This window comes from Plodia interpunctella, chromosome 16 (genome assembly GCF_027563975.2).
Source record: "Plodia interpunctella isolate USDA-ARS_2022_Savannah chromosome 16, ilPloInte3.2, whole genome shotgun sequence".
NCBI classification, from domain to species: Eukaryota; Metazoa; Arthropoda; class Insecta; order Lepidoptera; family Pyralidae; genus Plodia; species Plodia interpunctella.
In genome coordinates this window covers 4,989,785-5,007,423 of record NC_071309.1, presented here as the reverse complement: position 1 = coordinate 5,007,423, position 17,639 = coordinate 4,989,785, and the positions used below count along the sequence as shown (strand labels likewise).

Here is a 17,639-nt window from a genome sequence, read left to right as displayed (position 1 = left end):
CCTTGAGGATGCGACTAAAATGATGATTGAAACCTAGGAATCACCACCTTTATGGCCTAAGCATTTTACGGAAACGTAAATAATTTATCTCGCTTCAATTTTGATTCAAACACCACAATGTAACCAATGTATGCAAATAGCTATTGTTAAATTGAAACACTTCACTGAAATAATGATTACCGCTAATGCGTTCGTTTCATTAACATACATTTTATTAATTCATCATTTAATAATTACGTAGGATTTAAAAACAAAATCATAACTATCTTCAAAATAATCCTTCTAAATCATTGTTTTCTTTTTAATGACTGTTTGATTTATAAACTAACTAATGAAGAAAAATTAATTCTCAGTAACTTGGTTTCATGCGTGCTCGCTCGTAACATAAAAATCGTACGTTAGTTGGTATCAAGAGCTCAGGCATTTTTGCCAGACTTCATGTCCGCGACACAGCAAACAAACGGCCAATTCAATGGCAAATTACGTAGGAAACAAATGACATTCTGAAAACTGGTTTTCACCGTCAACTTTGGCGTTAACTTTAACCTGGACAGAAAAACGAAAAGTACGCCATTTTGTCAAAACGTCAGCGGCGCGCAGATTAAAGTCAAAATTAACCGTGCAACTCACGCTGAGGATGCCGAAAGTATGTACAAATTGCATGAGAAAACGTAAAAGCGGATCCTGTAGACTGATTATCTACGGCGGCAGAAGAAACCGGCAAACGCTCAGATAATATAGAGGACTAAAATAATTGTTTATATTATATTAAGTATGATTAATGTGCAGCATTTGGAAATTATTCAAAAAGTAATTTAGTATTTTTTAATTTCTATTTTTATTTTTCATCTCATAAGCTCATCAAACATTTCATTTTTTGTTGATCTTGCACGTAAGTTACATATTTTTTATATTTATTTATTATAATAAAAAATTAAAAACCTTTTAAATAATGGTAACAACATTGGTCATGGCCATTAGTCCTGTGCTGCTACTAAGTAATATTAAATTGTATCTGTGCACAGCGAATAATAATGTCAGTTCGTCCGTTTTTTACAGACATAAGTATTACATTACATTTATAGGTATTTATATTTATGTATGTGGGATGGATTCAAATTTCACCCCAAAAGACCTGGGCGCATCAATCTTAATCAGTTTACTTCCTTCTATCAGGTGCAGGACAATATAGCGCTGATTGAACGATTGTTATTATACAGGCATACCTTACCATGTCGTTTTACTATATAAATATGTATGAAACTTGCAGTCATACTACTGTTGGAGAAATATAAAAATGGTTTCATACAAAAGTGAGAGTTATTTTTAATTTTTACTAGCGACAGACAAACAGCTCGAAGTAATTTTATTTTATACTATGTAGTGATAATATTAAGTTCATTCAGTGTATTCCAGTTGTATCAACAGCTGAAATACTCGAGAAGACTTTCAGACTTTATAAGAATTATTGAAAAAACAAAAATAAATACTAATACAAAAATCAATACCACAAATACGCTACATTTTACTACAATTTTCAGAGCTTCAAAGGACTGTTTCATATACAAAGAATAGTTCATATTTCCAGACCGCATTACTGGGGCGAGCTCTCGTAAAAACTTACCACTTCATCGAGTGGGTTTCATGAATCGTCTCGGTCGGGAAAACTCGGCAAGGATCGGGAAAATTCGAGCGGAGGACGGCGCGCGGGCGGGAATTCAGTCGCTGTACCGCCGTATGTGGGACTGCCGCGTTTTCCGTCGCCGCCGCACTTTTACGACATTCAACTGCATATTATCGTTACTGACGTTTACCAACAAATAAAAAAGAATCTCTCGTGTATACGAGTAGTGGTGTTTAGTGATCTTGGATTGCCTCTTCAAATAATGGAAATGATTAAAGAAGTCATCAGAGAAGTTATAAGCATGGTATGTTTCTATAATTGTTGATGTTTCTTTTTTTTGGTCAATTAAATAGCTACGTATTTAATTTTAGTTTCAATATTAACTCCTAAAAGTAGAATTTTGAAAGGAACCTACTTTGTTGAAGAAGGATTTAATTTATCCCATATTAGGTACCTAATATCCAAATGATAAATGAAGTACCCACACTTTGAAATATATTTTTAAATAAATATACAAAATTACAAACTGTGTATATTTACAAAAAGTACCCAAAAATCTTTATTTTTGTATATTTGTAATCGATTTAAGTATTTTGTTATTGTATTTGAAAAAAAATAGTAATGTTGCGATGTGCGTGGTGGACAAGAAGCCCATGTTCCAAAAAATAAAATCACTTTTAGGCGGTACGTAGTCGACTTAAATAAAATCTGACAATATTGTAAACAATAATATGATATGGCGATGATGATTTTTCATAATACATCAGCATCATTGTTCCATTAAATGATTATGTAATCGAAAACTTAAATTAAAAATATGAGAAACCACGCTCCGAAGTTGCTGGCATCATTTCATCTGTTAGAAAAGAGCTGACGGTTTCCAAACGGCTGAACGCAGATTTTTCAAACATAGCTCTAGAACACTCGATTAAATTCACTTTCAATTTAAAAAAAAACTAGATTAAAATCGATTCATTCGTTTAGCTGCTATGATACCATGGACAGATACACAGTTATATTAAACTTATAATTCTCTTTCTTTTGTCGTCGGTGGTTAAAAATAAGTTTGTTCGTAAATCCATACTATTATTATAAAGAGGTAAGCGTAAACATACAAACTCACAAAGTTTGTATGTTTGAGGCGGGTAATCTCCGAAACTACCGAGCCGATTTCAAAAATTCTTTAATTATTAGAAAGGTACATTATCCAAGATTGCTATAGGCTATATTTTTATAATTATCTCAAAATTCCCACGGGAGCGAAGGCCCGGGTAACACCTACATCTAGTACCTGATATGGGTGATCATATTCGAAATTCCTTTCTACATCAAAATAACGATGTACAAAATATCAGTGATTGGCCAAAGTTTAAATTTTTATATTCAAATTCATTGTCATTTTTTATAATAAATATATGCCATGATCTTCTGTTTTTTATAAATACTTTGAACCCCTTAAATGGATGTATTTTTTGCCGTACCTCTCTCTTTAGACCGCGGTAATGTTGAACGAATAAGAAACCGGAACCTTTAACTTATGGTAAAATTTTGTTGAAACTTAACAATTATGACAATTTTGTTTAAAAACTGTCCAGTAATGGGGCATTTACCTTAGGTACATTTAAAATTGTAGTCATTATGATGCGAAATAGGCATTAATTGATTTAAGTTGTTCTCTATGCACACATAATGGAGCCAACTCATCTTGGACCATGCAGCCAGGTATACTTCATGTACGTGTGTTTGTTATTGTTCAGAATATCTTGATATTTCCCTGGGAATTCTCCCAGGGATTATAATATCAACGCCTCTTACACACCTCTCACCGAGTTTGCTATCACTAGCAATATCTTATGTTAATTTATGACTGTAAATATTATTCTAAAGCTAATTCTCTATTATTCACTCGTTTCCGGTTGCATTCGGGCCTGTGACGCCGCGATATACTTTATGTAAATATACTTTAAACTTTTTTCGAATCGGCCGTTGTTGTGCTAAGCTGGGGGAGTTACCTATATATATAATGCCATATTTATATAACCAAACCCGACAAATGGAAGCTTCTACGATAATTATTAAGCATGTTATCTAGGAATACCTATATTCGTTTCAATCGTCAAAGTTTAGCTTGCTTTAATAATACCGAAGCTAGTTAAACTTGACTTTGATTTCTTAATATAGAATTTACTATGATAACGTAATTATATAAACATATAATTAACATTTGATTTCAACTGTGATTAATAACAGAAACCACACCGACTTCGAAGTATGGAGACGAAATGTAAAATTCCAGGCGCGCTCGCCAGTTCTGTCTGTCGGTTTGAGAGTTCATTACCCAGTAAGTGGATTATGGTAGCGCCGCCGTGGTACTTGTGCGGCATTCACTAGTCATGTAGTCATAGCATGTATCGATTTATTGTAACTAATGTTTGACACTAATATGACCGTTGCAGGTGGGCACACACACATAATATGTAATTACGTAATAGAATAGCATGTCCTCACCTCCAACAGCTACAGCGTAAATTTATGAAACTCTTGAATTTTCATGAAATTTTTAAAATTTTAATCGATTAATTGTGCTTTACACCGTCACGAGGCGTAAATTGTTTCCCTTGTTTATTTACAAAATGCTAAATAATGTCATCGATTCCTCTTTTAACTTTTAAATAAAAAAAATTTGTTGACTCATTAAAGCGCTTTCCCCTACTACCCTCACGTAAAATTCCAGTTTTTTCCCTCCTTGTTTAAACAAAAATTATATTCGTAATTAATTTCTACACCGTTCCACCATTACAAAACAAAGAGTTTACTCATATAGATTAATGTAACACTATCTGCTAGGTACGTTTGAAACATAATATTATCACAACACAGAACATAATTAATGAACAAAAATAAACAAAATTACCCTCTTGTCCTAGTGCGAGTGCGTGCGTATAGATTCGAAATATAATGTCAGAATCTTTACGAGGGCTTTATTTGAATTATGTTGACTCAATTATAATAATAGGCCATAAAATAAATAAAAGAGTATGTTTGCCGCTCGCAGCTTCAAAAGTTTGCCTATCAGTAAATAATTACTATCAGTAAGTAATTACAATTTGCAAGAATTAAATTAATAACTGAAAATTTTGTAAACAACGCCATCTAACGGGACATGTTCAAAGAACAGCTCTTTACATAAATCTTAGTAAATTGAAACTCTAGATTTATATAGTTTTCAGCCTCCTTCAACGATAGTCGAATAATATCACATCATTTAACATTTAAATAAATTAAAACAAAGTATTCCACTTTGGGCACTAAATAATTTAGTACGGTACAATATTATTTGCAAGTAGTCGTAAACATCATATCTGGAGACTTAAAAGACGACTTGAATCAAAATTGGACTAAGTTTTAGCAATAAACACACTCTCTGGAACTCTTATGTGCTTATACATTTTTAAGCGGTATTATAAATAGTTACGTCGCTTCTTCTTCATAACGATTTGTAAGTCGTAGTTAACTTGTTACTAACTTAATATAGGTTTTACTTATGTAAATAATTTATAAGTTAATTATTGACATCATTCATTACGTGACCTACTTACAATGAACCAATGTTACACAATTTTATTTGTTGAAATACGGACAGTACACATTAAATACATTTTTACACACACATTAAATATATTTTTAGGAAATCATGAAGCTATAGATAATACTTGGGTCTGCACTTCCAAAAATCTTTTGATGCAAGGTACATATTTGCTGTCTCTTTCATCTGTAGCCCGACCTCTCTTTCTTATATATTGCGAGGTTACATAGGTATAACATGTAGTTACCGTATAGTACTTTTCACCGCGCAAGAAGGAGAGGTCGGGCCACAGATGAAAGAGATAGCATTATATAATTTAACGACCTCGATAGCGTAGTGGTAAAGTTCTTGCCACTGAACCGAGAGATCCCGGGTTCGATCCCCGGTCGGGCCATGATGAAAATGATCTTTTTCTGATTGGCCCGGGTCTTGAATGTTTATCTATATATGTATTTGTTATAAAATATAGTATCGTTGAGTTAATATCCCATAACACAAGTCTCGAACTTACTTTGGGGCTAGCTCAATTAGTGTGATTCATATATATTTATATTTATTTATTTATACAGTGTGGATCAAAACGTTCTAAGCAGCGCTCAGTCTACACTAAACTATATCTGCTAGGCCAAACATCAGAAAACATATGTCTCGGCAGTAAAATGTAATGTTGGCACAGTATGTACGCATTATTTTTTTCCGCATGCAATAACTATATATAATGTTGTGTATGTAATACAAAATAAAGTTGATTTAACTTTTTGTATTATATGATAGCTAGAAACAAACCTAAAAATAGCCTATAATAGTCGTATGTAATATCAGGTTTGTGTTACCAATAAAAGATACATTTCTTATTACGATTGTCGATAAGTGACTGTCATTACCATCCTATAAGTTTTCTATCATAATTAGTTTCTATCCAAAGTACATTTGTAAAATAGCAATTTTACTATTACATATATTGATGGTATAGTATGAAACGAGCAATATTCGTTTAGCTAGGTAATTTCTGAGAAAAAATATTTTTTCCATATTTACATAACAAAATACATTGTTCATAGAGAAAGCGAAATTACCTAAAGATCTTTTTAGAATAACAACAATAAGTTATGCATAGAAATAATAAATAATATATGTATTCAAATAAAGTGGTATTCATTGTTTAGTAAAATTGAAAACTGAAACTAGTTTTTAACATTCTGCGCACGTAAAAAGGATACGTGATCCGATTTCCTCGGCTTGAAACAATACACGCGTAACAAAAGTAAGAAATCAAAATGCTTTCGTTCCCATTTCGGTGACGGAGATACAATTTTTGCTAAGTATTTGTGTATTATAATTTCTGGTAATTATTCAGGCTATTTTTAAGGTCTCGTACCTGAAAAAGTCAGTCAGATTGGTATACAAACTCATGTAGCACGACTGGGCTTCGAAGTTGGGACCTTTCGGTTCACAGGCGGGTGTCTGAACCATTACACTACCACCGCTTCCTTATGTTATGCTTAGTTACTTATAAAAGACCAGCAAAACTCGATGATTGCTTGTATTGCTGTTGACTGTACAGAAATAAGTAGATACAAACAGGTTATATACGAGGAAAATTCGTCTGAACGAATGAAGTAACTAATGAACCATTTACGCTGACATTGTTCGTATGAGGCCGCTTGGTATCCTGGCGCTCTTAGTGAGCGACGTAAAGCTGCATAACGCGATACACGCACAGCGTAACGTGGCGTGCTCTTTTGCCCTAGTTGTAGTACCCAGTGGATGTCGAATAAGGCGACCAAGGACACATTGCTTGGTAGCTGATAGGCAACAACAACATTTCGAAGGAGGTTTGAGGTCAGGTAGGGGGGTGGTTGTAAAATCACAGCCAAATCTTCAAAATTTTAAGATTTACACTAACTTTGGGCATCGCGGCATCACAGCCCAGAACACAAAAATAAATAGTGACTAGTGGTCGGTATACTAATCATGATTTTTGCGTGATTATTTTGTGAAATCTGTAACCATGACTGATGCTTACGCAAGAATACTTTGCTGCTCATGTCTGATTTGTTTGTTACCATCGCATCGCATCCTGTTGCTTTGTCGCATTTGTAGCCCATTTAGGACACCCAGTATGAATTATAAACAACTTTTTAGAATCAGATGCGTAAGTGTATTATTTGCATGTTGGACGCTGTCAAGCCTCAACTTTTTGTCGCTTATGTTAAATGTACATCAATCAATATGTTACAAAAATATTCTTATGAACAGCGCGTCCTACATACAGTATATGTGGAAATACAGTTAATATTTATTAAGTGATTAATGAATAATATTATGTTGTTTGTTCCGTTATTAGAGAGGCAGACATCGTAATAATGCTCCTCTGTCTCGAGTAATTTCACACATTGTCACAAAGGCTAATGCTGTCCTGAGAGGGTCACGTGACGAGGGTCGCGGTTCCGATGTGACACACGTGTCTAACCAACCATTGGCGGATTTATGCACGAAAACTCTAAACGAATTTATTTTTTCAATTTTACGAATCTACCTAGCACCAGGCCCCGTTGCTGTGTTTTGCACTGTCGTCCTCCGTCACGTTGACGTCCGTTGACGTATCACCGCAGTACTGCCTAGAAATTGTGTGGTGTTTCGTCGTATCTATGTAGATGCGCCTCTATGTCATAAACTAAATAAAACAATGAAGCATAACCGCATAGTCGTCGCAACGGAGCGCAACGTAGTAATGGGCCCTGGCTCTTATTCACCTTTTTACAACTAGCTTATTCCCGCGGCTTCGCCCGCGTGAATTTCCAATGGAAATATTTATTTTCCGGAATGAAAAGTACCATAGTATATGCAAAATTTCTAGAAAATTGGTTGAATAAATAAAGCGTGAACAAGTAACAAATAATCAAATAAACTTACTTTCGCATTTGTAATATTAGTTATGATTGATGTATTTCTCAAATGCAGTTAAATAAATCTCATTTTAGCCCTCCGTGACCCACAGCTGGGTATACGCCTCCTCTCCAAGTTGTTTATCACATAAATTTGTTTTTTATTAAATCCAAGTTTTTGATCTCATTTCTATCCATTCGAATTTTCTACTTAATACTGTTTTAATGGATGTACAACTTAAAATAATTATTATAATCCTGTCAATGAAAATTAGTTGTTAGTTATTTCCATGATACTTATTCTGTTATTAATCTAAAGGTTTTGTCTCGTTCTGTCAAGGCTATATATTTTTTATTTATTTATATTACAGTGTTTTGTCACTGTAATACAAACTATAGTTTGTTTTCTTATACATTTGTTTTGTCAAAGCTATAGCTTTGAACTATCCTTTAACATTTTTATATAGTTTCGTTAACTAGTACTTATTTGTTGTAGAAATTTTGTTTTATATTTTATCTATAACTGTACTCCTTTGTAAATGGTGCAATAAAGAGTTTATCTATCTATCTATCTATCTATCTATCTATCTATCTATCTATCTATATGTGGCATATTAAAAACATTCCATCTGCAAAGTAGAACGCCAGAGTAAATTACTATTATATATTCTATGGCTAGAGGTTGATGGTTCGAAACTTTTAACTACTACTGTTCCTTATTTCTATTTAACAAAAACAATTTAAGTTCCCCTTCTTCTCTGCGAGTGACATTCAATTGTTCAACGAAACTATAAATGGATCGTTTCATTTCAAATGCAGTCTTATTTTTTTCAAGCTTGTATTTATGGTACAATATGTGTCTAATCGTGTTTTCGTGTTCATGGAATCTCGCAACTCAATTTTGAAACAAATATCTTCAATTGATTGAGCTGATTTTTTTATGTACACGTTTTGTTTCAATGACAATGTATTTATTTATATGCATAGCCTGATGTGTACGAGATTCGGCTCCCGATAAAGGAATTCCTCATGTCCATTGTGAAGTTATTTTTTGTCAAGCTTTGAATGAAACAAGATCTATCTGACCACAATAATAATGAATCAAAAATCACATATTTGTAAAATTCATTATTCTCGATTAAATTAGTCCTTTACCCCTTAGGTACTTTACTCTATATGTGCCCTGAGATGCTCTGTGAGTGCCCTTACATAGTTATTTGGGATATCTACACATCCAATTCCTAAGTGTAAGTACTTATGTGAAAATTCAAGATTAAGGAGGACATAGGGTAGTGAGAAACCTACGTGGCCAAGGTCATAAGTCATAAGTTACTATAAAAAATATGGATTATAAGAACTTTTTAATTTGAAAGCGTAACAAATTTTTTGAAATCGGCTATGGTTCGACAAAACTTTCCATAGCTCCACTGTCCCGAACCCTTGTTAAAAGTTTCCAATGAAAAAAGGGGAATTTGAGTGATCCCCAGCATAATGTATAAGATTTTAATTTGTTAAATACCTTACTTCGAAGTTCAGCATTCCTACCGTGATTGGATGCGATAAATTTTTTCCATTGTTTATGTCGTTATATCTCTTTATTTTTTTCGTATACATGATTGCTATAGGTATTCTTATGTTGTTAATAATTGTCTTTTTGTTTGACTAAATCGTATATTTCACGAACCGTTACTTTTTATATATATAAAAATTTTTATATATGGGACAAATGCTGTATTTGATCATCTTGTTCCAATTAACCAAGTGGGCCATTGATAGCACGCTATACAATATTTTGGGCCCGTAACCAACCACAAAATTCTATTAATTAAAGCATTATTATAAGCTTTAGTATTGAGTTAGGCGGGCCTGGAATGATACAGGATTTGTAAACAGTGTAAATATAAAACTTACAAATAGGAAACTAAGTATAAAGATTCTACGTACTAATTTCTAAAGAAATGTCTTACTATATAATACTATATAATAAAATAAATACAATACATATGGATATTAATGGCGGGCTTATTGCTAAATAGTCTCCAGCCAACTTAATTAAGTGTGTGGGACTGTAGGGTATCATTTACATTGTTTCCATTGAATCATCGACGTTAATGTCGAATTCTCCACCAAGCTGTAACAACTCTACGAGCAGTAAGTGTTTTCAATTTATTCCACTTTGTGCAATTAAATTATTTAAAAAGTCGCAATTGATCATCGATTTGTACTGACCCCAAGGTAAAATAGTCAAAAATTCGAATCAGTTCATTTCGGAAATATGAGACCGAGATCCACCATTTTTTTTTTTAAATCTATGATTAGATTTTATTCAAGTTACTTTTACGACTATCGCCAGTGACAAGTGGTGAGTTCGAGCTGAAATAAAGGGACTAAAAGTTCCACAGTTCGTAATGCCACAGAAGGTGAGGGCTGAACATCAGTGCTGGACATTTTGTTCAACGTAACACTTTAGCCATCACATTTTATTCTGTTGTTATATAACAAACATAAACATTTTACTACCACATGGTAGTAAAATGTTTGTGTAGTTGTAAAAATTATAAATCCTATTTTATTCTACTTTATTCACCCAGGTTTGTATCATCCCTATGCTCAAAGTGGAACAACTCGATCCAAGCCAGAGTCCAGAACACGCGATCGCGTGATATGGAAAAAATACACTACAATTATTATACAGAATGACCTCTGTTCATTTTACACGCAAATGTTAAGTAGGTACTGTTAAAATTCGATCGTTAAAAATCGGGTCAGGATTTTTATTACATTTTATATGATAGCAATAAAATTGATACAATCAAAACTGTCCTTGCCAACATTTACTCACCACGTCCACTTCTTATCATATAAAACCTAACAAACAATACTATAAATGCGTAAGTTTAGTAAAGTGAGTGTTGATGTATGTGAGGGTTATCATTCATCACGTGACGTAAAATCCACTGGACGGATTTCGATGAAAGTTGATACACGGGTGAATATAACTTGGAGTAGGTACTATTTCAGGTTTCATTCTAGGTACTGTATGTTTAAGCTAACAAAGAATATATAAGTTATAAGATAACAAAGAGTAGAAAAATAAAATAAATCTGAGCAATGTCGGCACGTTGAAATTAGAACTCGATTTTGGTCAGAGTTCTGTGTTGGTTGTTGGGGTTTAGGTATCTTTCAGTGCTTTTTGTTTATGTAGGCTTTTGATTTATGATTCTGTTTCATTTCATTTAAATTTTCGGTTTCTGTTTATGGGCGATTATTTTCAATGCTTTTATTGCAACTTATGGAATGCAATATTCCATTTATTCATTCTTCATTTATTTTATTTCGCACACATATTGCATTTTAAAATATTAAAATTATATCTTTTAATTCGCTTATAGTGAGGTCTCTTTATTTTGCCGAAACCAATATTGGTTTCGGATTTTATGATCCAATAGCTATTTGAATTACGTCGCAATGGCACGATAAATATAGAGAATGAGATATAATCCGATCAAATTCTGATATCAGAATTGTAGAATTTTATTCTATCAAGGTTTATTCTACCTAAATATTGTGTTTTATTTCATAATCATAAAATTTATGAGCGAGGCTCTTTTCCTCCAATTGCTCTCTCTCCATTATTCTTGATAGTGGTATCAAGAAGCAATAATAGTTTTCTCGTTCATCTTCGCATGTTCCCGGTTGCATTCACGGTTGCGCCGCCCGAAGCCCGGAAACCGCTTTAAAATGAACTTTGAAATTTAAAAGAATTGTCACAGGTGTCGACATCCTGATATAACCGACTGATGTAACTCTGCTTTGGTCAATCGTATGAAAGTAAAAAGTATCCCTATTTACAAGTTAACATAAGAATATTCTCAAAAATCGTCAACTTTTTAACATATCTTTAATTTCTCTCTCAATCTCTGTCTGACGTCAGGTCAGGACGACTATCAGGTATTTAAAGCTAGGGGTGACCAGGCGGTACGACATCCACCGAATGTAATGGAGTGGTCCTATTCTCAGGCGAGAACTACCAGCCGAAATTATATATTTTCCATTTTACCCATAATTGTTTTATTTTACAAGCGTAGCGGCAACGAAAATTTCTCAAAGTACGATTTTCTTGTTTCAAATTTCCCTAAACCCTTTTATCTAACTTTAACTTTCTAACAAAGTGCGAGCGACGTGTTATAAAGAAATTGTATAGCGCTTTAGAATTGTGCGCTGTAAGATTTGTAGGCGGATATTGTCAGTTTGCGCAGCTGCATTTTTACCATGGAGATCCAATCAAAGCTCCTCAACTTAGGTTTAGGTATGTATAGCATCGAGATAAATTAAGTTTAGCAAAATAGTTTATAAGACGCCTCCAAAAAGCTTGTATTACGAAGATGCATTGCGAAAATTCCGACTCATTTAGAAAAATATACTACCTACAGTGTTTTTCATAATATTTTATGGCGCCATCCTCGTAATATGAAAAAAGTTCCTCGACCCTCTGATTTTATTATGTTATGTTAATATTTCCGAATATATCTTATATATCTTGTGTAAACATATCTTTTAAAACTGTTGTTCTTTTTACTGGGATAATTTTTCGATCACTTGGGAAAAAAATTCTGCATTACCTACGTATCTCCTATATAACATTGGTAGTAATTTTACAAGAATGAATCTTCGGGATGTTTGCCATTTATATCCTGGTCCCTCAGACCCTTATACAGGATTAATGCTTAGAGGAAACTATTGAGGGTTGTTCATAATGTTCATTTATTATTTAGTAAATAGATTGTTCTCAGAGACAAAAAGTAGTCATTATTAATCCTTATTATACTTATATTAATATTATTTCTTGTCAAATCATATACAAAAAAAAAATACGTATAGTAAGTATATGAAAGTGTAAACATATATGAAAAGTGTTCGAAACTTCTAATAAAACACTTTCTGGTTGCTGCTTCTGTAATTTGGATGGGTTATTTTGGAACTTCAAAATTAATATTAAAATACACATAAATAAAATTATTTTTGTATTCCCATTCTGATCAACCGAAGCTTAATTTAAGAGTAACTTAAAAGATCTACTTTTCAACATCTCTACATTTTGACAACAGAGCTTTCAAACACTCTTATTATATTCTTGAAAACGCTTTTCATACAGCTGTAGCATATGTTCTTCTCTGTAATAGCTTCCTATGTGATAGTTCAAAAATATTGGTTTATTAAGTAAATCGTGAAGTGGTAAACAACTCATATTGACATTTGTTATTACATCTATGATAATAATAAATCAGAATATAAGTTTCAAACGTTATTTATGTTTAAGTTGTCATTTTTAAATTAATTTCATGTTTTTTTTTCAATTTTTTCAGGTGAATCAGAACTACCGAGCGCAGCATGATCTCACCTTGAGTATTTGAGGTAGGTTTACTACATTCCCGTCCAGGTCTATGATCTGATTTAAGCATCACATCATCATGAAGCTTTTGCACGATATTTCCTCAAAGCCCTTTATATTTTCAGATAAAACTTCACTTAGGGCATGACGCCGAAGAAGAAAGCCGACAAACTCGGCACAGGGTAACCGAAGACGGGGTATGTGGGTGATTATGATTCTTACACTGGCAGTAGCAGTCGCTACGGACTGCCCCCAGCACTGCGAGTGTAAATGGCGCAACGGGAAAGATGCAGCCCTATGTCAACGTGGAGGTTTTACTAGCATTCCTACAGGCCTATTATCGTCAACACAGCTGCTTGATGTCTCTGAAAACCGTTTTGCAACTCTTAAAGACCACATATTCAATAAAACTGATCTACTTAATTTACAGCGCCTTTATCTCTCTTCGTGTAGTATTCGGATTGTTCAACCTCGAGCATTCTGGGGACTGAAAAATCTTGTAGAACTAGATCTTTCTAATAATAAACTATCTAATGTGCCATCTTTATCTTTCTCTCATATTACTGATCTTCGAGATTTAAAATTAAATGGCAATCCAATAACAATTTTAAAAGCAGAAGCCTTCAAATATTTACGAGACCTCGTGCGATTGACTCTGAGTTCTTGCCAAATATCTGAAATACAACCTAGAACTTTTTTCGGTCTAGAAAGTTCACTGCAGTATTTAGAATTAAGCAGAAATATGTTAAAAGTCATTAATGTCAGCGTACTAGCACCATTAAGAACTTTAAAAGACGTGACACTTTCAAGCAATCCCTGGGAATGTACCTGCATTCTAAGACCGATGCGTGATTGGATGATAAAAAGAAATGTGCCCGTAACAATTACGCCAGAATGTGCTTTACCACCACGACTAAAGTCGCAACCCTGGAACAGAATCGATTTAGATGATTTTGCTTGTACTCCCGAAGTGAACGTTATGACAAAACATGTTAGAGGAATAGAAGGTAGCGATGTAGTTCTATTTTGCAAAGTATCTGGAATACCGGTGCCTAGAATACGATGGTATCGTGGTGGTCGGTTACTTGCTAATTCGACATCCAATATCAATTCCGGTAGAAATTACATAGTCAAAATTGAAGGCCTAGCAAGTAATTTAACAATTAAATCAGCAGATATACATGATGCTGGGGCTTATACTTGTTACGCAGAAAACCGAGCTGGAAAAGCAGATGTTGTTATAGAACTTACAATGGAAAAGTCAGCAGAAGTTCGTTTCAAATTACAAGGTTTAATAGCGGGAATAACAATAACTGCTGTGATAATAGTATGCTCTTGTTTTATAGGAGTATGTATACTCGAATCTAGAAAAGGAGGAAGATTAGATAGATTAAATGAACAGATAGTAGTAACATATCAAAATGATGAAGTCAGATTACATGATAGTAAAGGAGATACTGAATTAACGATGACACCAACAGATATAAGTCGTAAGAGAGGTGATTATAGAAATGTGCCTTCCCATGATCCGGAAGACAGAATTTATAATAATGGCATTCAAGACAACATAAGTTCCGTAACTCCTTTGCCCCCGAGTATGCACAGACCGGACTATGAGTCACGAAACTATCGACATGAAATGCCAGATAACGATTTACATATTCCGAGACATATACAAAGGTAAGCTGATTATAGTTTATATTAGTATTTATGTTAAAATAACTATTATTCGTGGAAGGAAATTGTGTGATGCTATCGCCTCCAAGTTACTGCGAAGTGTCCAGCTATGTAAATTATCTAATTTTAATAAAGTTATATCAATCTCTTTGATAATTCTAATCGTTTGATTGTAAATAAAATTAAAAATTTAGATAATGTAGGTACAATATATTTTTTGATGATGAGACTTAGGAAATATTACATTTAATCTTTATAAAATGTTACATTAATATTTTTAGATAATATTTAATATGTATCTAATACATTTTAAATCCATCTTATGTATAAATATATACATGTGTTATCTTAAAATGTAAACTTTTTTCTTTTTTACAGTATCCACGAAACTTCTCAACAGATCCTTATGGATAATTTAAAAGCTCCAATAAAAAAATCATCTGACTATTATAACAACAACTCCAAAACATACAACCGACCACAAACACACAACTTTCCATATAGACACATATCTACTAATGATAATGAAAGAAACTATCCTGACTTAATAGAAATGAATTCTTTTGAACGTCCAATCATGAGAAATGATTTGAAATATGAACCCCATTATTTTACTATAAGAAAAAGGAAAGATGGTGACAGCAGCAGCCCATTAATTGACAGTAGGCGAAATAGTTCTGGCGGCGACTCCACCGGTTTCTATGAACGGCCTTTAAATATAAACCGTCAATCATCTTGGAATCGGCGTTCGAACAGCTCGTCAGACCTCACAATAGGCAGCAATCGAAATCGTCACAATCCCAGTCTGCCTACCTCGCCCACCAGAGAGCGGCTGTGTGCACCCTCTGCTACACCTCTGTTAGACATGACTTCACTCCAAAAATACTCTAGAACCAACTATTCAAGAACGACAGAGGAATTAGAATTCCAAGTCATGCAGTTGGAACATTTTTTGGACGAATATCGAACCATAGGTAATCAATTATTTACATCATCTAAGGAGACTAAAGAGAACTTGCAAAAATCTAGACCTATTGTGAGTGAAGAATTAGTTATTTTGAAAGCATCACCTTATGTAACTGGAATGTCGTCTGCAGCGTTACCTGATGCGGCATCTCCATTGACGCTCAATGCTTCAGAGCTCAGCTCTCAAACAGTTACGGAAAGACGCTCACTATACCTTAATTAAGCCATCGGACATTTGTTCCAGTGCTTCAAATGAAAATTTCTTCTTCCGTCACCATCACCATGTTTCACCATCACCATTTCTGATAAATATAGTTGATAAGTATGTTGACTGAACAACAGTATTGTGCTAAGTGTTAGGCAATAAGTGTTAGGTACGGTACACAGTTTATGGACAATTCTTCCCACTATATAGGGGATGTTAACGTTAGATAATCTTAAGGGATTAGTTAAAAGATGTTAAATTATTTGGAAGTCATGTCGATGAAGCGACACAAAATTTGTTAATTAAATTCAATTGATGTTGAAATAAACCAATTGAAAACTAAAATTGTTTTACTTTTTACAATACTACAAATGGTACCCTTTCTGATATTAATACCTTTGTTTTATATAGTCAATGAAACTGCAATTTTAAAAAATTAGTCCGTTCATTCCGAACATATTCATCATTCCTTTTGATATCTACAGTTAAAATTAAGTCATCTGAATTCCTCGAAGACCCACGAAGACTGTGATTTGTTATTTTATGGATTCATGAAATAACATATTTTAAACCTAAGATTAAAAAAAGAAAAGTCAACAAATCCATACCTCCATATAAATATTATAAATACAAAAATCTGTTTTCATAGTTAAACCGACGAACTGAATTTCATAGGCTACGTTTGTTTAACAAACGCATTCGACACATTTTTCTGTTTAGTTCATTACAATTTCGCTAATTTCCACCACACACGCTTACTACTCTAATTTTTGATAATTAACTTCATCAGTCTATGCGGTCCAAACAACGTCAAAAAGTGAAAACCGTTCATAGTAAGAAAGAACATTATACATTTTTTCAAGGAGCTGATAGCAAAAGGGTTCGTGTTTTTGCGTTCGCCTCCGCTCGTTTGCGAAATGACGGACGGACCCTTTTTATCTCGCTCGCCGCAATTTGTTGCGGAGATCTTTACTCGCGATACTGCGGCCGCTGATGCAGAATTCATTTTGTAATTCAATTACAATACAGAAATGATTCCGTAATTCGGCACTGCTTGTCCATGCTGTACATTGTTGACCTACAATTGAGGATTTCAACTGAATTATTTACTAATAAGCTTTGTGGTACGGACAATTAGGCATATGTACGTTTCACGGTAAATTTAAAGTATTTGATATGCTAGTTTTTAAATAATGTCAATTCCTCTAAGTGTACTCCCTCAATCAAATTTAAATATTCATTAACCGTCAGATGCAACATTTCCAGCTGTCTATACATTCTGAAAAAGGTCTCAAATAGAA

The 17,639-nt window shown here is 33.6% G+C and overlaps 1 protein-coding gene across 1 annotated transcript; it reads left to right on the top strand.

The window, feature by feature from the left end:
- The first annotated feature begins 1,720 nt into the window (after window positions 1-1,720).
- kek3 (kekkon 3) lies at window positions 1,721-16,683 on the top strand. The gene is made up of 4 exons (XM_053757025.2): window positions 1,721-1,928; window positions 13,465-13,513; window positions 13,616-15,170; window positions 15,546-16,683. Exons 3-4 carry the CDS (start codon window positions 13,690-13,692, stop codon window positions 16,354-16,356), a joined length of 2,292 nt encoding a protein of 763 aa, XP_053613000.1. The 5' UTR covers window positions 1,721-1,928; window positions 13,465-13,513; window positions 13,616-13,689; the 3' UTR covers window positions 16,357-16,683.
- Window positions 16,684-17,639: the final 956 nt, after the last annotated feature.